This window comes from Moschus berezovskii, chromosome 3 (assembly GCF_049115385.1).
Source record: "Moschus berezovskii isolate FMDL1 chromosome 3, NW_MosBer_1.0, whole genome shotgun sequence".
In the NCBI taxonomy this organism is placed as follows: Eukaryota; Metazoa; Chordata; class Mammalia; order Artiodactyla; family Moschidae; genus Moschus; species Moschus berezovskii.
In genome coordinates this window covers 103,886,195-103,913,894 of record NC_142462.1, presented here as the reverse complement: position 1 = coordinate 103,913,894, position 27,700 = coordinate 103,886,195, and the positions used below count along the sequence as shown (strand labels likewise).

General features: G+C 37.8%; 2 protein-coding genes across 4 annotated transcripts in view; one reads left to right on the top strand and one right to left on the bottom strand.

The window, feature by feature from the left end:
- Window positions 1-251: 251 nt before the first annotated feature.
- SSMEM1 (serine rich single-pass membrane protein 1) lies at window positions 252-10,266 on the bottom strand. The gene is made up of 3 exons (XM_055421267.2): window positions 10,040-10,266; window positions 3,348-3,402; window positions 252-1,085 (listed from the first exon to the last, which is right to left on the bottom strand). The coding sequence occupies exons 2-3, from the start codon at window positions 3,400-3,402 to the stop codon at window positions 589-591; spliced, it is 552 nt and encodes a 183-aa protein (XP_055277242.2). The 5' UTR covers window positions 10,040-10,266; the 3' UTR covers window positions 252-588.
- TMEM209 (transmembrane protein 209) overlaps window positions 10,227-27,700 on the top strand; it is a 29,493-nt gene continuing 12,019 nt past the window's right edge. Inside the window, exons 1-11 of one of the 3 annotated variants that reach the window (XM_088834667.1) lie at window positions 10,315-10,472; window positions 11,261-11,397; window positions 11,538-11,596; window positions 12,426-12,557; window positions 13,193-13,431; window positions 14,524-14,725; window positions 16,123-16,181; window position 17,243; window positions 21,818-21,993; window positions 22,768-22,839; window positions 25,000-25,096. In XM_088834667.1, coding sequence (XP_088690793.1) covers window positions 10,410-10,472; window positions 11,261-11,397; window positions 11,538-11,596; window positions 12,426-12,557; window positions 13,193-13,431; window positions 14,524-14,725; window positions 16,123-16,181; window position 17,243; window positions 21,818-21,993; window positions 22,768-22,839; window positions 25,000-25,096 — 1,237 coding nt within the window. In that variant the 5' untranslated portion in view covers window positions 10,315-10,409. The other 2 variants (XM_055421261.2, XM_055421260.2) reach the window with 2 other exon arrangements.

Sequence of the window (27,700 nt, the reverse complement as noted above, 5' to 3'; positions counted from 1 at the left end):
CCCTGGTGGTCCAGTGGTTAGGACTCCACGGTTAGGATGCCATGCTGTCATTGCTGAGGGCCCAGGTTCAAACCCCAGTCAGGGAACTAAGATCTACAAGCTGCGCAGCCAAAAAAATATACAACTCAGGTAGACTCACCTGTAAATATGGATCTGGGGAATTGGGGCCAATTCTATTCCAACCAACATTCCCTAACTCATTCAGTCAACTGTATAATCAAAACATATGAATAAATTTAAGTGGTTTCTAAACATAAATATATTTTCAAAGACCTTCCTTATTTGTATTACAGACATTGACAAAATCCATATATTCAAGGCATAAAATATCTGTCTGGTGCTCTTTTGCATAAAAAAAATCATAGTGGATGCAGATCTCTGATGCTTCGGTGGTGCCATAAACAAATTCACTGGCCTGTTTTTGGACAAAGAATTATCTGAAATTTTACCTCTTGGGTTCCAAGAATGTTTTTGTTGTTAGTAGAGAGACTTTATTGTAAAAGCCTCCTCATCTAGATCTCTGGTGATTTTTCATGTTTTATTCATCTCTTTCATTTGGCTTCAAGTGAGGTAAGGACTTGATAAAATTCAAAATTTACTGAATTTTTTCTTAATATCAGGTCCAGAATTTTCATCTTGAATATCTCCCTTCACTGAACTTGTTACTGAAGCGTTTTGAAGGAAATGGCGAGTTAGCCATTCATTGGTTCTCATGGCTTTGCAGTGGAGGCAGGGCCTTTCCCTGATTTGGTAACCTCCCATATTCCTTTGCCTCTGAGCTATTTTTCTCTTCTTAATACTGGCTGGTGATGGGTGGCATTCACTTTCACTCTCCTTCCATGAGGAGGCTCCAGAGTTAGATTCTTCACTGTCACACTCAGTAGTATCACTTTCATGTTGGGTCTGATTCACTTCATTGAATTCAGAATAGCGCCTCGCTCGTCTTTGTTCAAGACAGGCATTGACCAAAGCCACTTCTGAGTCAGTTACAGGGGTAAGTTGGCTCTGTTTTGGTTTTTTCATCATTTGCAAAGAATTCCAGGCAAACTCTTTGCCTCGCCGCTTATTGGAAATAGCTTTGCTTTCTAACAACAATGAAAGAAATCAACAAGTTAGGCACATTTTTGGTTACTATAACCTCATCTTACCTAAAAAGGAAGCCTATGGTGTGGCTCACTCTTTGCTGCCATTTGCCAAGCCACCACTTTCCCCCACTCATTTGCAAGTGTTGGCAGCTGATTTCATTTTCCAGTGCCATACCAAAACTCCTAAAAACCAAAAGGATCAAATAGATGCTTGACATATTACTTTTGAAGTTTCATGGACCATTGAAATAATATCAATGGAAAGGTCTCCAAACTTTTCTGAGGAGAACCCTTTTAACCTTTGCCTTGATTTTTTTTTTTAATATTTATTTACTTATTTGGCTGCACAGGGTCTTAGTTGTGGTATGTGGGATCTAGTTCCCCAACCAGGGATCAAACCCAGGACCCCAGCATTGAAAGATCAGAGTCCTAGCCACTGGACCACCAGGCAATTCCCTGCCTTGATGTTTTAAAGATTCAAGTGTGTATATGAATGTGATTTGGGTAGCAGAAAATGAAAAAGAATTTTCTCTGTATACACTGGTGTACTGGACTTGGCTCATACCAGCCAGCTCACAAGAAATGATAAACTTTCCAGAACTTTGCAAGACAGCCGTTAAATGTAGCCATTAGTAAAAATTAAATTATACATGCTTACCACTAAATCAATTTGCTACAAATAAATGTAATAAATACTCAAAACTCATCACTTCCTTAATTATTTTACTACATTTCATTATGAGGTTTGCTCTTGAAGCTACTATTTATGTCTGTTCTTTCTGGATATTAAAAATACTATGTAACAATGTGCTGTTATACATCTCTTCCTAACTCCCATGTTCAGTGACATTATGTTGGTAACCTGAAAGCAGTTTTGATGGGATAAAAATCAACAAGCACTGAGAATCAGGTCTTCATTTACGGTTCTGTAAATTGTCTAGACAGGCTTCCCAGGTGGCACTACTGGTAAAGAACCCGCCTACCAATGCAGGCAATATTAGAGACCTAGGTTCAATCCCTGGGTTGGGAAGATCCCCTGGAGGAGGAAATGGCAACCCACTCTGGTATTCTTGCCTGGAGAATCCAATGGATAGAGGAGCCTGGTGGGCTACAGTCCATGGGGTCACAAAGAGTCGGACACGACTGAAGCAAATTAGCACACAGCCCAAAGTAGTGGAGAACATGTTACTGATGCAGATAACATTTAAAGGTATCATGCCTATAGCCGCTATAATGTGAATAGCACCCAAAAATGAGGAAATATTCTTCCAGAGTATTCTAAAACTATTATCCAGCTCAGCAAAGAAGTCATTCACATCATTAACAACCAAGTTAAGTTCCAACATATCTCTTTCTGTTTCTTTTGTCCTATTCCTTAACTTAAAGGAAAGTAACAGTCATATTGGAACTAAACCCATTTATCTATTGTAACTCTAGGTTGGCTAAGGCTGAAAGTGGCCAAAATCAAAGAAGTATTTTGTGAGAATCAGTGGTCTATACAGAATTTACCATAAAGTATATTATATATTTTATTATTTGTAAATTATCTCATATACATACTTTATACTAGTAAAACTTTAAATGATATATACTACACACATTTTTGGAGAGCCAGTTGTTAAAGACTTATCAGCACACCACTGCTTGTGCGTGCTTAGTCACTCCAGTCATGTCCGACTCTTTGCGACCCCATGGACCACGGCCTGCCAGGCTCCTCTGTCCATGGGATTCTCCAGGCAAGAATTCCAGAGTGGGTTGCCGTTTCCTTCTCCAGTGAGAAAGTATGAAGTGAGTGAAGTGAAGTCACTCAGTTGTGTCTGACTCTTTGCGACCCCATGGACTGTAGCCTACCAGGCTCCTCTGTCCATGGGATTTTCCAGGCAAGAGTACTGGAGTGGGTTGCCATTTCCTTCTCCACCACTGCTTATAAGTTATTCAAAAAGATGTCACGTATAGCTCATAGTCTTGCAGAAACACTAGCAATAATTATGTGTGAAAGGCAAACTGTGTGATGGGAGAATGCTGAGAAATGAAAAGACAGCTTGAGCTCTACCTACCAGTAATGTATAGCCTCTAGCAGCTCTGCTGAAGTAGCTGAGCTGTCCTTCTGCACTAAAGCAAAGTGCTCATCCATGGGCCACCAGAGGTCTGGGGAGGCTCTATAATGCTCTTGACTGTTTATCTCTGTTGTCTGCTTTCCACACCCAACATATATATTTTTTTCCCGTCATAGTCCAATATCAAATAAGTACTGGCTCTCACCTTTACTTGGTGAAGTACTTGTCCCATTGTCTTCATCCTTTTTCTTCTCAGACATCTATTTTAGAAATACGGATTAGTAATAGTGATCTCAGGTGGTTGTTTTTCACTCAAATTTACTTTGACAGTTTCTAATTTTAAGCAGTCAGTTCAGTCCAATAAATATTTATTGAGTTCCTACTATAGTGATCCTACTTCTGCAGCCCATTAAGAAGACCATGCTTTGACAGCAGGATCTACCAAAATGCTTTGAACAGCAAAATGGAAAAAAGATTGAGAGAAAATAAGACTGATGACAACTTATAAGTTATAAGGTTTTCCTGAACTCACTGACATTATAGAGAAATACTGTTTAAATGTCATTTAAAAATGACTCAGACAATAAAGAATCTGCCTGCAGTGTGGGAGACTTGGGTTCAGTCTCTGGGTCGGGAAGATCCCTTGAAGAAGGGAATGGCTACCCACTCCAGTATTCTCGCCTAGAGAATTCCATGGACAGAGGAGTCTGGAAGGCTACAGTCTATGGGGTTGCAATAGTCAGACACGACTGAGCAACTAACACAAAACATAATCTTAAAAAAATGATAGTACTAGAATAGTTTTAAATTACTTTTTAAAGGACATTTTATCAGGTCACATTATGATAATTCTTTAAGATCTTTAAATGTTTAAAGATCTAAGTCTTTAAGTCTTTAAAGATCTATCTTAATTCTTTAAGTCTATGAATTCATAGACTTCCTATCTCCTAAATCCTTCAGAAACATTCCTCCAAAATGCAACCATATTACTTGTGAACATGGCAACCAGAAGAAATTGATTTCTTTGAATAATTCCAATTTCAAATATTCTGTCCCAATACTCCATAAATATATTTGTCCCATTTTTCAGATCAATATTCCACTTTTTGATGCTAAAAACTGTTTTGCCAAAAAACACATACAAAGAAACTCTTTCAGAATATATCAAGTACTTTAGAAATATTCATAACACTTTCGGCACATAATAATTCTGGGAATCTATCACTGAGAAATAAACTCCAAAAGAAAGTTTTGTGTTCAGACAAATTATCCCAATGTAATTAGAATAATATAAATACAAAATTCAAAAGTAGACAATAGTTAAATTATGATATAATCATATCATATATAGTTATAAAAATTATTATAAAAGGCTATGTCATAACATGAGGAAATAAATATTATAATATTAATTTAAAAATCAAGATGCAAATTTGTATATGCAGTATGATCACAACTTAGCTGAAAATATGAAAAGAAGAAATACTAAGGAATGTACACAAGAGTTAGCAACAGTGACTTTGAGAGTTGAAACTGATTTTTTTTTCCATCTAATCCTTCAAACTGTCTACAATTAGGGGAAAAATGAATTTATGTAGAAAGCCAAACTACCTTTGAATTGAAAAGTACCATACTTGGGTATTTATAACTGCAGTCTGAGCTCTTTGGCCCATTATTTTCTTAATACTCCATCTTCACAATGTTTGGCAAGTTTCTCTAATGAGGTACCGCTTTGTTTTTTGGGTTACTGAAATAATTTTCTGAGAAGTTTGAGTGGAATCCTCTTTAAGGATACCTTTTGAAGAATGTTTTTGGGTGGCCTTATTTTACATGTAAAATGTTTAGAGATGATTATGAAGATATTAGAAGTTTATGAACTTTAAAAAGTTAGGTTTATATTCTTTTCATGGAAAGCTTCCATATTTGAGTTGATGTCAAATCAACACACAAAATCAAAAGAAAGATTTTATATCAAGCTAAGTGGAATCATATGAACTATGGTTACCAAAAGTATTTTATTAAGTGTCTCTGGGTGTGACTCAGTTGAGTGAAAACAGCAGAAGTGCCTGCTCCAAAGGGGAGGGTAGGATGGTGGGGAGCTCTGGGCTATGACTCTGCCTTTCTGCCACTGGGATTTTACCAAGACACTTAACCCCTTCTAAGCTGCACTTCCACATATGCAAAAAGAGGAGCTTGGGCTGGGACTGATACTGTTTGGAAAAATACCAGCACTAACTGTCTGAATAAACACTAAACATATAAACTAAATATAGCATATATAGTCTCTGAAAGCAAACGGGTAAATGTGTCTTAAAAATTGGCATATCGAGAGGAGATCAGTGTGCTTTATGTTGGAGGATAATTATCACCACATTTCCATCACGCTTTTACCATTACTTCAAGGTTTGTAAATAAAGGTTCATAATTTAGCAGAGAAAATTAAGTTCAAAGTGAAGGAAAAATTTCATCCTTTTTGACTAGCTTGCATGTGGTTCTCAGATTTCAAATCTGGGACCCTTTAGAAGAAGCAGTTGGATGGATTATAGCTGCCATAAGGGTATAAAGTGAAAGACAAAACCTCTAAGATAATTAAGGTTTTAATCAGCACTTCAGTTCAGTTCAATCGCTCAGTTGTATCCGACTCTGCGACCCCATGGACTTTAATCAGCATTGAATAGATATAATTCAACATTTCAACTATGCTATGAAACAAACAAACAAACGATATGGCAGGAAACCTGGGTCTGTTCTGTCATAACCACTCATGACACTGGACAAGTCACTTAATCTCTTTGGGCTTTATCAATGGAAAAAAAAAAGAAGGATACTGATATCTTCCTTGCCTATCAAGAGGAGGCTGGACCATATGCTCTTTTGAGGTCCCTGAAGCTCATTGCTCTATGCCTCCGAGAAGCTGGTGCAAGTATGGGAGCAGAGAAATAGCTTAAACCTTTCAAATGGTCTTCATGATGAAATTGTCAAGAATCATTTTCAATTTTTTATTAATTTTCTAAAGTAGCTTTTCTTGCCAGTCTAGACAAGTTCAGTGTACTTAGCTAGGGAATCTAAAACCTATATAAGTTATCAGTATTCTGAATATTCTTTTGGCAAAATATCTACCTTAAGCATATAGACTTTAGATGAAACTTCTTTTTATGGGGAGGAGGTGGAGAATAGTCTTTGATTATTATAAGGGAATCTAGCTGGCATAGACATAATATGCCTCCTCCTCTCCATCCATCTAGAGCTGATACAGCACTCAGTCTAGCTGACCATTGCCAGCCAGTGCTCTGACTGTAAGGCTAAATGGTAGTGGTTTTATTAATCATCAGCCTGGTAATAATGGCCAGCAAGGATTCCATATCAGTGACTTATAAGAGCTCAGTTACTCATAATATATGGGAGCATCAGAGCTCTGATTAAGTGGACTATCTCACTCCTTGTGTGTGCGTGTGAAAGTTGTTCAGTCATGTCCAAATATCTATGACACCATGGACAGTAGCCTGGCAGGCTCCTCTGTCCATGGAATACTTCAGGTAAGAATACTGGAGCGGGTGAAAGAAAGTATAAGTCACTCAGTTGTGTCCGAATCTTTGCAACCCCACGAACTGTAGCCTACCAGGCTCCTCCGTCCATGGGATTTTCCAGGCAAGAGTACTGGACTGGGTTGCCATTTCCATCTCCAGGGAATCTTCCCAACCTGGGGATCCAACCCAGGTCTCCCGCATTGCAGGCAGATTCGTTACCATCTGAGCTATGAGAGAAGGCCAAGATAGCATTTTCTTCTCCTAGTAGGTGGTCCAGAGGGGTGACTTTAGTTTTGTTTACTTTAGTTCTGGATCTTATTCTGTGCGGACAATGTACTGCCTCATTCCTACAACATGTATCCTATAAATATGACAACTTTGGTATCTTTGATTAGAATTACATGGTAACAAAGGGAATTTGGAGGTCATTAACCAGTAGGGAAGTTTATCCCAGCTTACTTAGCATGTGGAGAAACTGAGAACAACCTAAATGTCTCAAAATTGCAGATTTGCTATTATGCAGTTATTAAGAGTGCTTCTGTGTGAAAATAATTTGATGAAGTATTATAACATAATGTTAAGTTTAAAAAAGCAGGATATGAAAATATATACAACATAATACAAAACATCTAAGATCAAAAATAGAGATGAAGATATACCGTGACACAAAAAAAAGAACTAGAACATCATACTCCAAAATGTTAACAGTGGTTATCTCTAGGAAATAGGAAACAGTAGATAAATTTTCTTCATCCTTTTCTATATTTTTGGATCCTCTAGAATGATACTGCATTATTTTCAAAACTAGAAAACTTGTAAAAACTAGTTTCATCACTGTAAAATTTATTTTATGGAAATTCCCTAGTATATAGTAAGTCTATTTAAATATATATTATTTAAAATGAAAAATCATATCCTACCCAGACAGAAGCCCGAGAGAAGAACATCAAGACCAGTATAATGACAAAATACCAAAGCAGGAAGTTCCCTATTGCCCCACAAGAGTCATCCTTCCGGCATTCATAATCTTGATTTGGAATGGTAAAACTTAAAGGAATGGCAGGAGGATCCACCTCCCAAAATAAAGAAAAAAGATCTCCCATGATGACTTCTTGCTTTGAAAATAACACATGCTCATAGGGATGAACATAACTGGGAAGTACTTGAGGTGTATGACAACTTCCTTGGCAACCTATTATGACATATACACTTCATTAATTATGACAGGAACTGACAAATGTTTCTTGGATTGCTAAATTTCTGAAAGATTTGTGTAAGTCACATCTATGAAAATTTAAGGTAATTCCCCATACCTCAATATGGTGCATTCTGCCTTAATCTTTTTGTGTGTGTCTTGAAACTTGTATACATGGTATTTGCTGTATGTAAATCTAAGTCTCTAAGGTATCCACTCATTTTTCAGTCTCTTTGATACATATCATACCATTGTAATTTAACATACATAGTTCTAATGTGTTGTAGACTGAACTGTGGTCCCCAAAAAGCCTATGTTGAAACTTCAAGCCCCAATTTGACTATAATTGTAGATAGAGCCAGGGCCTTCCTGGTGGCTCAGAGGTTAAAGTGTCTGTCTCCATTGCAGGAGACCCAGGTTCGATCCCTGGGTTGGGAAGATCCCTGGAGAAGGAAATGGCAATCCACTCCAGTACTCTTGCGTGGAGAATCCTACGGACGGAGGAGCCTGGTAGGCTACAGTCCACTGGGTTGGAAAGAGTGAGTGAGCGACTTCACTTTCACTTTTCAAGGTTAAATGAAGTCATAAGGATGGGGCCCTAGTCCAATATGACTGGTGTTCTTATGAAAAAAGGAAGAGACATCAAGAATGTGCAAGCACAGGGGAAAAAAAAGAAAAGGCTATGTGAGGACACTGAAGAGGGCCATCTGCAAGCCAAAGGACACAGGCTCATGAGAAATCAATCCTGCTAGCACCTTGATCTTAGATTTCCAATCTCTACAACTGTGAAAAAAATTAATTCCTATTGTTTAAGCTATGCAGTCTGTGGTATTTTCCTATGGCAACCCTGGAAAACTAATCATAATGCCAACAATGTATCTAAATTAGGTAGTAGTATCTAGGTAATGTTCCTTTCTAAGCCTTGAATAAATGCACAGTAATTCACAGATTACATTAAGAGGGAAAACATAGATGTATCTGTTGTGAGTTACATAAAACGTACAATTTCTTTCAGACATGTGTTGGGGAGGAAACTGGTATTCTAATTGTGTGTGTGTGTGTTAGTTGCTCAGTCCTATCTGACTCTTCTTCGCGATCCCATGGACTATAGCCCACCAGGCTCCTCTGTCCATGGGATTCTCTGGGCAAGAATACTGGAGTGGGTTGCCATTTTCTTCTCCATTCTAATTTTGAACACTTGAACAATTTTCAAGTTAGTTCATCCCTAAATCTAAAACTAGAGCAAACCACAGTTGCTGCTAAGGCAATCTAAAATTATAAAAACTCCACTTAAAAAAAATTGGTTAGATCTTTAAGAGCATAGCATACCTGCAGATTTTCATTAACAAGCAATACCACAAGAAAACTTCATTTTCTTCTGTTGGATCTTAGAATCATTTTAGGAAAATTTCTGGCCATTGGGACGTGCTGTGACAATCCACTAGCTTATCAGGACGCAGTGTGATATTTTTATTAGAGGCACGCTTCTCTGCATCCCCACAAGCAAGTCTCCAGACCTTGTGTATCCTGGACCTTGACTGTTTCAGGCCCGCATCACCTCCTCCAGGAAGCTCGCGGGGATCTCTGGCTGGGCCCGCCACTCTTCCTTGGGGCTCAGGGCACTCCACCTCACCTACCTTTCCAGTTCACGTTCCCGCCTCCCCATTCCACCCCAATCCCCTCTCTGAGCTACTCCAGGCAGAAACCAGGGAAAGTTTTACTTTCAAATCATCCCGCGCGCGGTTCAGCGGCACATTATAGGCATCTATATTTGTTGAATAAAAACAAACTGAACTTCCTGATGAAACTTTTCCTCAGGATTATAAGTTCTTCCAAAGAATATGCAGGAAAAGTAGAGACTGTTTCTTTTTAAAACCTCAAAACCACTAACAACTTTAACAAAACACAACTTGGTTTTTCTTGTTACTGCTGCAACCTCATTACACGGATATTTAAAAATTTACATGGGGTCAGGACACATAATTTTTTTTAACACAGAGGTGTGAAAAATGCTTTCTCATTGCTGACGGTGTCCGGACACATTACCAAGTACTCTGTATCCTACAATTACCCACACTGCTTAATAAAATCTGCTCAAAAATATGAGTCCATAAACGCCCAAAGGAAGCTAAAATGATATTAATATACAGTAAATAAGCTTGTTATAGTTATTACTTTTTACTGTGGGTTCAGAACCTGGTCTGAACTTTTGCTGCTCAGCTTTCTCCTCGCACCAGACTGGGAGCCACAGATCCGGAGGGTGTTTCCCTGGTAACGCTCCTAGCCTCCTTCCCCGGCCCTGCCTCCTCTTCCCGCGAGAAGAGACAGTCCCGTCCTTCCGGTAACTGTAGACGCACGAGCGGGTCGATTTCGCTGTCGTTCTTGGTTTCGCGCATGTGCAGTGGAGAGTGGCGCGAACCCGCCGCTTCCGGCCGAAGAACACGGTGCGTTTTCGGGGTCATCTTTGTGCTTCCTGGACTAGGAGTCCGCGCGGGCCGTAGGAGTTTCGCGCCTGCGGACCTGGCAAGGGTTCAACCAAAGGGGAATGTGGCCAGACCACCCACTGCCCGTAGTGGAAGGGAGGAAAGAAGCCATAGGAGTTGCTAAAGTTTGTACTGGGACAGCCAGGGAGGGAAGCTTTCTGCACTGGGGAATACTGACTCCGGGTCAGGGTGGCGGGAAGGGTACTGGTCTGTACTTAATGGGATACGACTCCATAGAGCAGGAACAGACCTTAACACTTGTCTGCAAGAGATTGGGCCTAGCGAAACAAAGGAAGTATACATCCCAATGTGGACCAAAACTGCTCTCTGTCCCCACTCACCCTTACTCCCTTCACACCGCGAGTACTCGCCGTACTAAAACTTAAATCCTTATACTTTTATTAGCAACACAGCACGGGAGATAGCATGGGTGCAGAGTTGGTAAAGATCGTAGGCAGTTAATGATTTCTGCACAAGCATGTAGCAGGAGAATAATGACATATTTTATTTGGAATATTTTCTCACCAAACTTGGAATTTTGGATTTCTTATAGCCCTTGGCCTGGTCCTTGTTACATATTCCAAAAACACAACACAACGTAATTGCACAACACTAACCCTTGAATAAGACAGTTTTCTTTATTGGAAATGTTAAATTATTATCTGAAGGGACCACCCAGTTCTCCATTGATTACACTGTGGTGCCGATGAAGCTGTCATTTAGGGTTCCTTTTTCATATACTAATATTAAAGGGTAAAAACAATTTGGAAAAATACTTGAAAGATGAGGAAAAGTATGTGCAATTTTAAGTTACCCACTGAGCGACTGTACAACAATAATAGACCAAGTTTGATTTCTTAAATGGAGCAGTAGTTCATTTTGATTAATTCCTATGCTTTTTTATTTTGAGCAGATGCAAGGGGAGCCAAACCCAAGTGCTTCCCTTATTGACAGAACCATCAAGATGAGAAGAGAGACAGAAGCTAGGAAAGTTGTTTTAGCCTGGGGACTCCTAAATGTATCTATGGCTGGAATGATATATACTGAAATGTAAGTTAATTAGCCGAAAAATATGCGAAAAAAGTAAAAATTTAAGAGACCAACAGTTGGTTCCACAGGTTTTGTGTTTTGATTTTTGGGGTGTGTGTGTATGTGTCTTAGTATTAAAAAGCCTTTCTGGTTTTTTTCAGGACTGGAAAATTGATTAGTTCTTATTATAATGTGACATATTGGCCCCTCTGGTATATAGGTAAGTGATTTTCACTGTGATTTAGAGTTACTCCCAATGAAAAACTGCACTCAAGTTGAATTCAACTTAGTATTCATTCCTTCATTCAACACATATTTGAATGCCTGCTATGTTCCCAAAACTAGAAATATACCAGGAAGGGAACAAGGTCTGTACCCTCATGGAAGGAATACTCTAGTAGGACAGACAATCAAGTTAATAAACAGTACAATTCCGATAATCATGAGTTCTGTGAATAAAAATAAACTTTGGAGCTGGTAAGATTTGTATTTGTTATTGTCCCTGAATTGCCCTCCCTACTTCTCTAACTTTTCACCTTTCAAGGCCAACCAGATTTTTTTCCCATTGATACTTTCCTCAGTTTCCTCATTCCTTCCTCTCTGCTCTTCAGTAGTCCTTGGTTATAAAGTGTCTTTGTGGCCATTAAAATAAATTCCAAAGTCTAATACATACATTAAAGTCTGTGATAGGGAAGTGATGGGGCAAGTGGAAGAGCAGGAGTTTTGGAATCTATACCTGAGTTAGAATCATGGCTTCAGTAACTAGCTGTGTGCTATTGCAAAAGTCACCTGACTTCTTTGGCAGAGCTGTTGGCAGAGCTTTAAAATGAAGGTGAAAATGTTTATTGTAAAAGGGTTAATGATAATATTTTGAAACTCACTAGTAAATGCCCTACACATAATAGACATTCATTAAATGTTAATTGTTATGAGGAATAAGAATACAGTTTTTAATTTTGTTGTTGTTAATTTGCTAAAGTATGCATGGTTTTGTTTCCCCCATTTAAATGTTCCACTCCCCTTTTAAAAAGTAAATTGTTCTCTTCCAGAGCTTGCCCTTGCATCTCTCTTCAGTCTAAATGCCTTATTTGATTTTTGGAGGTATTTCAAATACACTGTGGCACCAACAAGTCTGGTTGTTAGCCCTGGACAGCAAACACTTTTAGGGTTGAAAACAGCTGGTAAGTGTTTTACACCTTTTGCAAAGGTGAGGGGAAAGTTTGGCAGTAAATCTCTCAATTTAATTTTCTCATAAACTCAGCTAGAAGGGACTTCTAACGCCATCCGATTCAACTCTGTTAAACAGTTTTACAATAAATTGTCTTAAGATTAGTGATTGTCATTCATATTTATATAAATTAACATTCATAGCCTCATGGAAGTTTGTTCCATTGTTTAATGACAGTTAAAATTAAATGACTAATTTTTGCTGCATTAAAGCCAGTTTCTTATTTTGAACTCGGTGGAAAATGGTACACAACCATTTGTGTCCTTTGGTAATAACACTTTATGTAATTTAACAACCAAGTCACACTTACTTGCCGTTTCCCTGACAAAGATTCAGTTCATTGCATTTGTTTTCGTAGAAATGTTATTTACTGTATGTGTGCTCAGTTGTGATGGATTCTGTGCAGCTTTTGAAACTCACTGGTAAAATTTTTGATCTCTGGACAGGGGCCCTTGGGGCTCCTCTGTCTGTGGAGTGGGTTGCCATTTCCTCCTCCAGGGGATCTTCCCTACCCAGGGGTTGTCTCTTGTGTCTCCTGCATTGGCAGGCAGTATACTTACACACAGTTTGTTTGTTTGTTGCTTCTAGTTGTACAGACTACTCCTCCACGTGATCTGGCAGCAGCCCAAATCCCTCCCTCTCCACCTTCTTCAATTCAGGGTCAGAGTGTGTTAAGTTATAGCCCATCTCGCTCACCCAGTACCAGCCCCAAGTTCACCACCAGCTGTATAACTGGATATAGCCCTCAGCTGCAAGGTCTATCATCAAGTGGCAGTGGATCTTACAGCCCCGGAGTGACCTACTCACCCATCAGTGGTTATAACAAGGTAGGACTCTTATCTCCTACTATTTTACTTACTGTTTCTCTTACTACTACTATTTTGATTACTATTTTAGAAGTGGGAGGTTTGAATTGAAAATCACCTAGTGAGTCAAAACTCCTTTTTTTTAAAATCAATGAAGAAACCCAGAACCAGTGGGTAACTGACTTGCCCAAACTTGCCTATTTAAGAGGCAAGAATAGGGCTTCCCTGGTGGCTCAGTGGTGAAGAGTCTGCCAGCCAGTACAGGAGACATGGGTTTGATCCCTAGTCTGGGAAGATTGCCATGAGACAACTAAACCTGTGCACTGCACTTACTGAGCCTGCCCTCCAGAACCTGGGAGCCACAACTACCGTGTCCATGTGCAGCAGCTGCTTAAGTCCCTGCGCCCTAGAGCCCATGCTCTGCAGTAAGAGAAGCAACCACAATGAGAAGCCCGCACAGTAGAAAGAAGCCCCCGCTCTCCACAGCTAGCGAAAAACCTGCACGCACAGCAGTGAATACCCAGCACAGCCAAAAATCTAAAAAAGAGCCAAGGATAGAACCCAGATTTCCTGACACGAGTTACAAGTTCTTTATATCACATCTTAAAAGAATCCTCAAAAAAAACAAAAAAAGATTTAGCTTTTGCAAAAGGCAATGTACTGAGGGTCACCATCTAGGATTTTTCTGCAGACTGTTTATTTATTTGTTTGTTTAATTTTATTTTGGGGCATACAGCATGGCATGTGGGGTGTTGGTTCCCTAATATCTCTTGTTAAATGAGGAGTGTCTGGAAGTAAAAACAAGACCTGTGTGCAAGTCTTTGTGTGGACATAAATTTTTTTGGGTAAATGTGAGGGAGCAGGATGTTTGCTATTGTATGGTTTAGTTTTGTACGAAAGTGCCAAACTATTTTCCAAAGCGACTGCTGTACTGCATTCTTACCAGCAATGCATCCAAGTTCCTGTTACTCTGCATCCTTGCCAGCATTTAATGTTGTCAGTGCTCTTTATTTTGGCCATTCTAGTTGGTGTGTTACTTTTTGAAAGTCAAAAACTGAAACAAAGAAATATCAATTGAAGAGAAATAAAATCCAGTTCTTTTATTTTGTACAGCTGGCAAGCTATAGTCCCTCTCCTTCTTCTCCATATCCTACCACTGTTGGTCCAGTGGAGAGCAGTGGACTGAGATCTCGCTACCGTTCCTCGCCCACCGTCTACAATTCCCCTACTGACAAAGAAGACTACATGACAGACCTGCGAACCCTGGATACTTTTCTTCGAAGTGAAGAAGAAAAACAGCATAGAGTTAAGCTGGGTATGTATATATTTTATTTAGAGCTAATATACATATTTGGGGTGTCGTGTTATTATTCACCTATTATTTTTCTTATTTTGATCCTATGCATAATTGTTTTAAGTCTTTTTACTAATACACCTTGTGTAGCTTAGCAGAGGAATTTGTTTTTGTATTTTGTGCTGTTAGAATCAAGTTCACCAAAATTTAAGATGTAAAATAGAGCTGAGCTAACAGAAATCTTAAAGCTTTCATTTGCGATTAAAAGCTTTTTCATATAGCGTAATTTATAATTTGTTTAAAAGTTGAGGTTATAAAGTGTTTTTGAAGCGGTGTGTGGCAGGGCTTGGTGAAGTGTGGGTTGTCTCCTGGAGTGGTTCTTTCGAAGGTCGGAGTAGCAGGGAGAATGGAGGGAACGTGGATTTAACCCAGACATGCTGCTGTTCTTCAGAACATTTTTTAACTTGTCTCTCGTTTACCTTGGGAAACAATGTTAGCAAATCTTAATCTCTTTGGGGTGGATTTGATTATTACAAAGTCAGTTATTTGAAAGCAAATTAGGTTATCGAGCCAAGTAATGATTCTTCCCCCTCAGGAACTTTCACAGAAAGCGCCTTCGGTGCTAAAGCACGGCCACAATGAGGAAGCCAGTTATTGGACCATGGCTCTTTGTGTCACTCGAAGTCTCTCTATTGATTTTTAATTTAATTTTGCCTGAAAGTGCCACAGATGTCAAAGAAACAAATCAATATTACCTTGTTATTTGTCGATACATGCTTTTTCTTCTTTTTAAATTTGGAAATATTTCTAGGAAACCGAAAATTACAAAGCAAAATACGAAGAACCCTGTGTACCCTCTACATTGCCTTTGTCACAGCCAGATATTTTCTGGCTTCCATTTTTATTTCTTCTTTGACCTATACAAGTTATTTAGAAATACTGTTTGGAAGTATTATTGGTGATTGATGTTGCTTTGAATTTCCAGATATGGGAGATGAAAGGCTTCATTATCTTTGTTTTCCCTCCCCTAAGTTAATTGTACGGTGACTAGAGATTTTGATTTGTACCCTATTAATTCTTTCATAGTTTTTGAAACTTGTACTTAGGCCTGCTATTTATTACCACTTTTTGTGAGTGGATCTTAGTGAGTTGAAAAGAGTACATAGTCTATAAATATTGGGCTTCATGTTTGTTCACTGAGTCAAGCTTCATAATGGTATTCTTAAATTCTTTATCTTATTAATTTTTATCTGTTTAATTTGTTACTAAGAAAGTGTGCTAAATGCACCCACTGATTGTTTCCCATTAAATGTCTCCCTGTAACTGTCAAATTTGCTAAATATTTATGAGATTATGTTATGTGCATGTAAATTCAGAATATCCTTCTAGTCAGTTACTCCTTTTATCTTATCTCTTAGGCTTTTTGCCTTTGAGTCTGTTGTGTCTGACATTAACAGCTATACTAATTTTCTTTTGGGTATTATTTGCGTGTGTATCTATGTCCATATGTATACTTTTAAGCTTTCTGGGCCCACAGGTTTTAGGTAATTAAGTATTTTGTGTGAATTAATCTGTATTAATATTTTGTAGAAAATACTTTGAGACTATAAATATCCTTTTCCTTATCAAATTTTCACTTACTAGCTTTAATACCCTTTTAAGATTCTTTTCAAAGTTAATTATTACTGGTTGTCATGGTACTTCTCTAATTTTTTCATTCCTTATTTTATTTATCCCTTTTTTGTTTTTTATAAACTTTTTGTGTATGTGTGGTTAAATTTACATAAGAGTTACCATTTTAAAAATTTTAAGTGTATTATTTAGTATTATGTACATTCAGTTTGTTGTGCAACCACTTCTTAAATATACGTATTTGTTAGTATTCTCCTGTAAGGTAGATTTTCTTTCCTCCAGTTAGGTTATTTATTTTGATGCTTAGATTGTCTCAGATTTGACTAGTGTGATTGTCTAGCTTCTTTGTTCTTCTGATATCATTCTTTGAACACTCCTCCCCCTCCCCCAACCCTACTCCCAGCCCACCTCCCATAAGATATTCCGGGCTCTTCTTTCTCTAGTGACTAGCTCTGAAATTAGTCTGTTTTTCCAGGGGATCATGTTTGCTTTTAGTGGAGAAAGATATTTCGTAATTGCTGTCTGTGCACTGGATATCCCATGGTTAATCTTAAGTCCACTGAGCAGACAGCTAGGAAACAGATATGGAAACACACTCACACACACACACACTTGTATATTTCTCCATCCATCTGTGAAAGTGAAGTTGGTCAGTTGTGTCCAACTCCTTGCGACCCTACAGAATGTAGCCCACCAGGCTCTGCCGTCCATGGGATTTTCCAGGCAAGGATATTGGAGTGGGTTGCCATTTCCTTCTCCAGGAGATCTTCCCGACCCAGGGATCGAACCCAGCTCTTCCTGCATTGCAAGCGGACTCTTTACTGTTTGAGCCACCAGGGAATCCATCTATATGTATTAAAAACCGTGAGTTCCTATTATACCTCCAATTCCAGTCCAACTATACAGGGTTTGTCTTAGCCTCCTTCCTTTACATATTTATAACTCCTTTCTCCAGTAATGAGAAAATGGGCACTCACATATACTCTTTGTTTGTTGTTCAGTCGCTCAGTCGTGTCCGACTCTTTGTGACCCCATGGACTGCAGCACACCAGACTCCTCTTTCACTATCTCCTAGAACTTGCTCAAATTCATGTCCATTGAGTCAGTGATGCTATCTAACCATCTCATCCTCTGTCGTGAGTCACCTCTCCTTTTGCCTTCTGTCTTTCCCAGCATCAGTCTTTTCCACTGAGATAATTCTTCGCATGAGATGGCCAAGGTATTGAAGCCTCAGCTTCAGCATCAGTCCTTCCACTGAATATTCAGGGTTGATTTCCTTTAGAATTGACTGGTTTGATTTCCTTGCAATCTAGGGGCCCCTCAGGAGTCCTCTCCAACACTGCAGTTCAAAAGCATCTATTCTTCAGCACTCAGCCTGCTTTATCATCGAACTCTTACATCCATACCTGACTACTGGAAAAACCACAGCTTTGACTTATACATACCTTTGTTGTCAAAGTGATGTCTCTGCCTTTTAATACACTGTCTAGGTTTGTCATAGCTTTCCTTCCAAGGAGCATCTTTTAATTTCATGGCTGCAGTCACTGTCTGCAGTGATTTTGGAGCCCAAGAAAATAAATTCTGTCACTGCTTCCACTTTTTCCCTTTCTGTTTGCCATGAAGTGATGGAACCAGATTCCATGACCTTTGTATTTTGAATGTTGAGTTTTCAGCCAACATTTTCACTTTCCTCTTTCACCCTCATCAAGAGGCTCTTTAGTCCCTCTTCATTTTCTGCCATTAGAGTGGTGTCATCTGCATTTATGAGGTTGTTGATATTTCTCCTGGCAATCTTGATTCCAGCCTGTGCTTCATCCAGCCCATCATTTCTCATGATGTACTCTGCATAGAAGTTAAATAAGCAGGGTGACAATATACAGCCCTGCCATATTCCTTTTGCAATTTGGAAACAGTCTGTTGTTCCGTGTCTGGTTCTGACTGTTGCTTCTTGACCTGTACACAGGTTTCTCAGAAGGTAGTTCACATACATCTCCTAAGAACAAGGACGTTTTCCTTTCTGACTACCATATGATCTTCATATTTAAGTTACTACTATTCTTCATATTTACATTTCCTCCAGTGGACCCGATAATGGCCTTGGAAGCTCTTTTCTTTTATTGATGGAGGATCCAGTCAGGGACCACATATTTCATTTAATTGTCATGCTTCTTTAGTCTTTTTTCATCTGGACCATTTATGAGTGTTTGTTCTCTTTTTTGTCTTTTATGACATTTACATTTTGAAGATACAAGTCCAGTTTTGTAGATTTGTATTTGTGTAATCGTTTTCTCATTGTTAGATTCATTTAAAATATTTTTTGGCAAGAATAAAACTTAGCTGGTGGTATGTTCCTTCAGTGCATCACATCAGAGGATACATGATATCATTTGTCCCTCTATTGGCAAAGTTAAATTGGGTCTCCTGGTCATCGTGATGATACTGTTTATAGTAGCTTTTCCCTTCTGTAATTTATAAACAATCTATAGTATGATGCTTTTGAGACTTACGACCATCCTGTTCCCTTAAGCAGTCTTTCACTCCAGCAGAATTAGCATCTGTTGATGATCCAGTGAGTTACTACAGTAGTAGTTGCAAAATGGAGACTTTCTAATATTTCCATTCCTTCAGTGTACGTTTAGTAGTTTGGCATTCTGCTATAAAAAAGAGTTTTCTCTTTTACTCCTCACCACACAGTTTGTTTTATCCAGTTTGGACCAGTGGTTCTGTCTTTTTAATTTAAACTTTAAACTGCTGTTTAACTCATTGAGTTTTTTAATTTGTCCTTTTTTTTTTTCTGGTTTCAACATTTTATTTACTTCTCTTTGCTATATGCCTGATTTATTTTAGTATCTTGCTTTGTTCTTATGTTTTCCATTCTTTTTCTTATCTCAGTCACTTTAAGCATACTTTAAAATACCTGTCCAATAGCTCCATTATCTGAAGTTCTTGGAGATTACATACTAACATTTTTTTCTTGCTGACGCATTTGCTTGGAGATATGTTTCTTTGTGTTTTACGCATTTTTCATTTTTGGTAAGCTCATCTTCGGTAGAGTTTCATCTGTGCTTTTTCTGTTCTAGGCAGGCTGGATGGAAGCCTTTTGTTTCCTCCTAGCAGTTGCATATTTGCCTCTATCCAGTGATTGAGGAATATCATTGATCCTGAATTAATTTAATTTCTGGGCTTGAAGGTTCCTGGACCTTACAGGGAGTGTAAATGGGTGCTGTAAACCCACATGAAGGCGGATCTGTAATTTTTAAATCTCTGGGGATTTCTTTTTAAAAACAATCTGAGGGAGACAGGCTTCCTTGTTACCTCCTGGTGTCAATGAACAGATGTTCTCTTCCTTATCCACTGAGAATGCAGCCCCTTGAGGTACTCAGCTGTGTGCCAGGTGCAGGGAATAGAGGTAGGAAGGAGGTCTCGGTCCAGCCCGATACCTGTATGCACATTTCCAGTTCCCAGGCACTGAAATCCACAGACAGGTTTCCCAAATTCTACAAAATTCTCCAGAGCAACCTCCAGCATCACTTTACACACAGACCACTGGCCACTCTGATTTTCAATTCCCTCTTCATTTTTAGCAGCTATTCCCATTACATATTTGCAAGCTCCATTATTCATTTAAATTATATATTTTATTATTCTTACCTCTTTGGGGTTGTCCAGCTATGGATTTTGTGCTCTTTTGGTGGTGATGGTCATTACAGAGAGGCCCTGTTGTGTCACTTCTTGCTATATATTTTCCTTGTACTTTAGCTCGTGTACAACAGATATAAAAATGTATTTCTGTCATCTACATAGAACTTTTGTCATCTGAAGCCAGTCTTCTTTGAAATTTTCCTTAAGTTCAGTCTGCCCTCAGAAAGCTTGATTATCATTTTTAAAGTTAACAGTCAAAATAATTAGTCAAAATAGGGTAAACTGTTTGCTCTTATCATGACCCTGTGTCTCTTCCTTTTTTATTCCCTATTTATTCAGTTGTACTTGTTTAAAACTTTTCTTGACATTAATTCATTCCTCTAAGTCAATGTTGCTAGAAGTTCTAATTGGAAATATCACACCAAATGTGCTATTTCTTTATTATACATAGTTATTATTTTTATGCCAGTATGGAGCATACTTTCACCAGTGCTACCAGCACAGGACTGGCTCACCTCCAAGGTTTTGATGCTGTGAATTGAAAAACTGCCACATGTCCCTTTCATGATTTCTCATCCTCCATGCCTCTAAACATCAAAAGAAAACCAGTTTTATTATTTTACAATCATGCCTTTTAAAAAATACTACTAAGATTAAAAAAACTAGTCTCTATTTGTGATTTTTCTGTGAGGGTATGAAATATCAATTGATATTTTGACATCAGTTAAACTTTGAAATAAGTAAACTCTTCCTAAGTATCAATGGACGTGAGTTTGACCAAGCTCTGGGAGATGGTAAAGGACAGGGAAACCTGGGGTGCTACAGTCCTTGGGGTCACAAAGAGTCGGACATGACTGAGTCAGACATGACTGAGTGACTGAACAACAACAAAGTATCATATAACTGTCATTGAAAATTTGCTGTTTATTAAGGAATTGTGCTAGAGCTGGGCCTCCCAGGTGGCGCAGTGGTAAAGAACCCGCCTGCTAATGCAAGAGACGTGGGTTCAATCCCTGGGTTGGGAAGATTCCCCTGGAGTAGGAAATGGCAACCTACTCTAGTATTCTTGCCTGGAAAATTCCATGGACAGAGGAGCCTGGTGGGCTACAGTCCATGGGTTTATAAAGTGTCAGACACGATTGAGCACACGTGTGCTAGATACTAGGGAAAAAAATACTCCCTGCCCTCAAGGAGCTCAAATTTTGTTTGGGAAAGGAGACAAACCTTAAAATGTGGTAAGTACTGTGGTAAAGTCCCCTGTAGTGTTAAGTCCCTAAATGTGACTATTTACATTTCCTAAAAGTAAAATGATAAACTTAGAAGTGTAATCAGCAGACGGTCTCTTTTAATACAACACAAGAATTACTACACACTATAAATAGACCACAGTGTAGTGCTGGGAAGAGTGAGTTTAGCTGCTAGCCAAAAGACTAGTATATTAATAGGAGGCTGTAGTTATCCCATTCAGAAAGAGCTTCTAAAAATTCATGCAAGAACTTAGCCTATTTATTTCCTGATGAAATTTGTCTTTTGTTTCTCTCTGAATCATTGGAAAGTCTTAGAGAATGAAACAAGCTTAATTTTACAACAAAAATAAGCACTTTCAGCCACTTAGAAATCTTATGGCTGTTAAAGTGATACTGCTCAGAAAAAGTTCTTCTTTTTAATGTTTAGCACCAGCACTCCACTTCTCTAAAGAAAAGATAATGTTGGGAGGAGAGAAGGCTTTGTCTTGGGTTGCCATTGCATAGGTTCCTAGATACCCAGAGCTCATATACCAACCCCTGGTATCAAAATTACTACAACACACTGTGATCCTCCTTACATTCATCATTGTAGGAAGCCCAGATTCTACTTCGCCTTCTACCAGTCCTACTTTCTGGAACTACAGTCGTTCTATGGGGGATTATGCACAAACTTTGAAGAAGTTTCAGTATCAGCTTGCCTGTAGGTCTCAGGCGCCATGTGCTAACAAAGATGAAGCCGATCTCAGCTCTAAACAAGCTGCAGAGGAGGTAAATGGAAAATGAAAGTGACTTGATGTTTGTGATTTATAGGTTGTTCGAAAGTCTTCTTTTCTACTTCTTGAAATTGTTTTAAAATCTGGCACATGTTACACACTAGAAAGGGGCTTTCCCGTTGGCTCAGATGGTAAAGAGTCTGCCCGAAGTGTGGGAGACCTGGGTTCAATCCCTGGGTCGCAATATCCTCTGGAGAAGGGAATGGCAAACCTCTACGGTCCATAGGGTCTCAAAGAGTCAGACACAACTGAGTGACTTCACTGTCACTTTCTCAAACACTCGAAAGACCCCTAGCTAACTTGTGTACTGAAAATTGAATTATATTCTACATTTTACTCTTTACATCACAGAGTTAATATTAGTGTCCTACCTAAAACATTTTGTGGCACTCATTCATAAAAAGATATCTCAGGTATCTATTTGTACTTAACATATACAAGATTGTTGCTCTTAAAATACATTTGGATTAGAACATTTGACTAGAATATACATTTGATACAGAACATTTTTTAGTTTCATAAGTTTAGCAGCAAATAAAGGATTTTAATTTTCTTCTTAAAGAATAGTCTTTAAACATACCGATGTAAGGAATTTTAAATGTATGTTCATGAATAGCAACTACTACATGTTAATCAGGTCAGTATTGGTGATCATGAAGTTTTTTCCAAAGTATTCCAAATATTTCTGAGGGTGGGGAAAGGGATGACTGATAACCTGGCAAGACTTTTCCTCACTGATTGTTCATTCTAAACATTTTTTTTTTAACAGGTTTGGGCAAGAGTAACTATGAATAGACAACTTCTTGATCATATGGATTCGTGGACAGCTAAGTTCAGAAATGTGAGTTTTGACATTACTCTGTGGACCATATTAGTGCCTCTTCATATACAAAGTATGTTATTAGAATATCAATTAGAGATGTTAATTATTAGACTATCAGAATTAAATATTACTAAAAGTGCACTGTGGGTGACACACATAAGGATAAACATGACGTTTACCATATGGTATCTGCATTCTTGGGACTTTTTCCCCCTCAATACTTAGCAAATCACCATATTTTGAGTGGATAAAGTAAGAGTATATTTAGTTGTTAAGATCTTCCCTTTCCCAACATCTCAATTTTGCTTTTCAGACAGCTTTCCTATCAGAGCCTGTTGTGTGTCTAGACATGTGAGGGAAGCAAAAATGAGGTCATTATCTCTGAAAACTTCAGTGTTAAAGAACATAACATATACTTGAAGCTACTTCAGAGTGTATCCTTTTCTTCAATTTTTCACGAGAAGAGCCTTCTAATCTTTGGCCTGGAGGTTGGCAAAAGCCAGCTCTCCCACATACAGAGTGAGTGAGTTCCCTGGTTTCAACCCTACCTCATTCTATTGCTCACATGTCAATTTATTACCCACATGTCCCCAGTCTAAGGGGTAAATTGGCCCCTCCTCCACTGCAGGAAGCTCCACTTAGACTCTGTTGAAGCTTCTTCAACTGTCTCATCCTCCACCATTTACTCACTGACTCCGCATCTGCTGGAAATATTATATATTTAAGTCATTTGTACTCGTTTTTTGTTCTTTTGCTATAATTTACATAGGGTATCAAGAGAGGCTATGGTGAAAATAGTAGGCTACTTTATTGAACCAGAAGCCTGGTTGGCTTTTTTGAATAAAAATTCCAGAGCCAGCCCTAGAACTACTAAGTGAGGCCTTCTAGGAGTAAGGCCTCGGTCTCTCTCCTGTACCTCAGACAATTTTGTTGCAGCCTAAGTGTGGCTGGCAAGTGGCAAGTAGGATACATTTAATAAATGTTGGAAGAATGAACAAGTGAAATGATGTCTTAGAACTGTACTTCCTTTTATTTTCACTTATAGGCTTATCTAAAAATTCTAATATATTTAAAATACAAAGTCTTGGTCAGGAGTATTAGCTTGGAAGAAATGCAAACACAATCCTTTATCTGAATTCCTTAGGCTACAATGTTCTGAAATTTAGGGGTTTTTATGTAGTTTTTTTTGAAAAGCAGTGTATACATATACCATATATTTTATAATACACTACCAGGGTCTTTTTAGTACTCAGTTATCAACCACATTATTGTTTCTGCAGCAAAACATGAGCAATCATGCTGAGTAAGATAAAGTCTAAAAATAGTTCCACAGGAATTCAATTCAGATCTTGCCAATATATCAAATTTTCTTGCTGACTAAATTATAAAAACACATCATTTTCAGAGGTTTTTTAATTCAAAAATTTTATTAAGAATTCTATAACTTGTATTTGATCTGAAATTTTTTTCATTCTTCTGCTTTATGGCTAAACAGAAATGTGGAAGCAGAAAGGGTAGTTGAAGTTGGTGTTGAACACACACCCAAAACCTATAACACACAAACCAGGTTGGGTGTGGATTCTTTGAACAGTCTTTGCACGTACCAGGATGAGTTTGATATCAGTCATGCAAAGTGGCGTTTGAAATTCCTAGTCCTAAAGTGTATAGTATAATATTCACAAACTAGTTTTAAATATAATAATATCAGTTTTCCACATGGTTAGGGAATTGAGGGAGCTTGCTGAGAGATAATCAGTTATGCTAGTTTTAAAAACTATCATACTAATCACAAACCAGGAAAAAATGCTACATGCATAAATATGTGACTGATTACCCTAGAAATATAAACTTAAGATGATCCTTTCAGCTAAGTATTAATATGTAATCATAGAAAGAAGAATTTAAGAAAAACAGCATATAACTTTAAATTTTATATCTTCTTCAAAAAACAGGCAAACAGGCATATCTGATTTAAGAGTATAACTTCATTAACTTACATTCTGTTAGCATGTTTACTTAACTCTGTAGACTTCGGGCACTGTTACTTCCATTCTCTTTCACTATGTACTCTGTTAATATTCAAGTACACGACAGTAAAAAAAAACTTCCATGAAAATAACCTTTTGAGAAATGCTTTAAAATTATGTGTGTAAAATCATTCATCTCATTTCTCCCTAGTGGATCAACGAGACAATATTAGTGCCGCTTGTACAAGAGATTGAGTCTGTCAGCACGCAGATGAGGCGAATGGGTTGGCCAGAGCTGCAGATAGGAGGTATGTGAGAACAGAGCCCAGCATTTGAGTTCCTTCAGTGAATCTGCCAAGTGGAAAATTTCTTCTTGTAATGGGCTATTTAACAGCATCCTTTGTTACTTTTTTTTTTTTTACATTTTCCTGATGGCTAATAATACTGAGCATGTATTCATGTGCTGGGCCATTTGTATATCTTCTTAGGAGAAATACCTTTTCAGATCTTTTACCCATTTTTCCCCCCCTTTACCCATTTTTAAATTGAGTTGTCTTTGTTATTGAGTTGTAGGTATTCTTTATATATTCAAGATACAAGTAGCTTATTAGATATTAATTACAAAATTGTACAAAGCGTAAAAAATGTATAACAATGCTAATTTAAAATCTCCCATTTTCAATTTATTTGCTAAAAATAGAACTGTTAAGGTTTAATGTAATATAATTTGCCTAAAGTGTATATACTGTAACTTACTTAGTGCTAAGTAGTAAAGTTTCAAAAATATAAGGAGTGTTTTAGTCAACCAGATCTTTCTAGAGAATGGATTTCTCTTTGAAATATGTAAAAGCTTTGGATTGCATATTAACACTTTCCACTTGCTTTGGGTTATCTTTTCATCAGTCTTTATTCTCTGGGTTAAGTAGAGAATTGTACATTGCTAAAGTACTAGCATCATTGATTCAGTGGACATGAGTTTGAGCAAACTCTGGGAGATAGTGAAGGACAGGAAAGCTTGACGTGCTGCAGTCAAGGGGTCACAAAGGGTCAGACACAACTGAGCGACTGAACAACAAAGTACCAATTTACTGAGTACCCACATTTTTTTGTTTAGTTATTTACTTGACTGTGCTAGGTCTTACTTAGTTGCAGCATATGGGATCTAGTTCCCTGACCAGGGATCAAACCTGGGCCCCCTGCATTGCGGAAGTCCCCAGATGTTTTATATATAATGTACACAACATTCACATTAACCTTGAAAGCTAGCTTTTAGTACCTGTTTTATGGAACAGGCCGCCAAGACTCAGAGAGGTAAAGTAACTAACTCATTGTCACAGAACAGTGATGTGAGGCCAGAGCTCTCTGACTCCAGAGTTAGAAGGGTTACTTCCTAGGTCTTGGTAGTATTATTTGAACTTACAGTTATCTTTTTTGAGATTTTTTATAAGCTATAAAAATAAGTATCTTTCACATATTACCAGTGTGATGTGCTTTTTAGAAAAGAACAGCATTGTTTTATCATTGCAAAAACAACATGTGTATGTTCATTGTAGAAAATTTGGAAAGTGGGCTTTCCTGGTAGTAAAGAATCCACCTGCCAGTGTAGGTTCAATCCCTGGTTTGGGAACATCCCCTGGAGAAGGAAATGGCAACCCACTCCGGTATTCTTGCCTGGGAAATCCCATGGACAGAGGAGTGTGGTGGGCTATAATCCATGGGGTCACAAAAGAGTTGGACATGACTTAGCAACTAAACAACAACAACATAGAAATACACAGAGAATATTACCCGTGATTGTACTTCAGGAGATAACCACAGTCAATCAGTTGTTGTTTTGTTTTGTTTTTTACTTTAATCATGAAAACTGTTCAGTTTTAGTTTTCGTAAAAAGATCTTTCAAGAGGGAGGGGACATATGTAGACCTATGGCTGATTCATGTTTTTATTTGGCAGAAAGCAACAAAATTCTGTAAAACAGTTGTCCATCAATTAAAAAATAAATTAAAAAAACATGGAAAATCAGTCAGTTTTAGTCAGAATGGTGTTTTCTTTTTTTGGAGAAAGATCCTATGATACTGTATATATAGTTGTATGTTATATCATAATTTAATAACATTAAAATGTGAAAAGTATGTATTTGGGAGTTGAGCAAATAGTATGTATGTGTATATATTTTTAATTGAGTTGAAGTCATACCTCCTTTTTTCCCTCCACTTTTTCTTTTTGTTAAGTATTCTCCAGTACTATTTTTATGGCTAGTTTATATTTCTTTTCTATGTATGTAATATATTGTATTTAACTGATCTTTGTTATTTAATAGATTTTCCCCTTACTGTTACTAGTAGTGCTGTGAGTAAATGTCCTTTTACTTAAATATTTGTGTACATTTATAATTACTTCTTTAGGATAATTTCTGAGAGGTGAAGTTGTAAGTTCAATAGGTATAAATGTATTAAGTCTTTGTACGTAATCCTTCAAAAAGCTTAAACGAATTTATATTCTAGCAATAATGTCACCTGTAAGAAAGCCTCTTTTCCCAACATTGTATAGTAAAGTTGGACATTTTGAAACTTTCTGTTGATTTATTAATTTCTTTGGATAGTAGTCTTTCATGAAATGATGAGAGAAATCACTGTCATAAAGTTTTCACTTGTCAGTAGCATAATAGACATCTTTTAACTCAGTCTGATTTTGAAAGCTATTGTGTATCTTTTTATTAATATATACACCCTGCAAGAATCTCCTGTGTATTAGTTGTTTATATAGCTGCCACCTTGCCAGAAATGGTCAAGTAAATTGTACGTAAAGTAGATAATGCAGGTTGTTAAAATAAACTGTCATTGCTTTTATTTATTCCTTCAACGTCTATTCAGGGAAGAACATTTGATGTTTTTTTGAAGGTCCACATGAGAA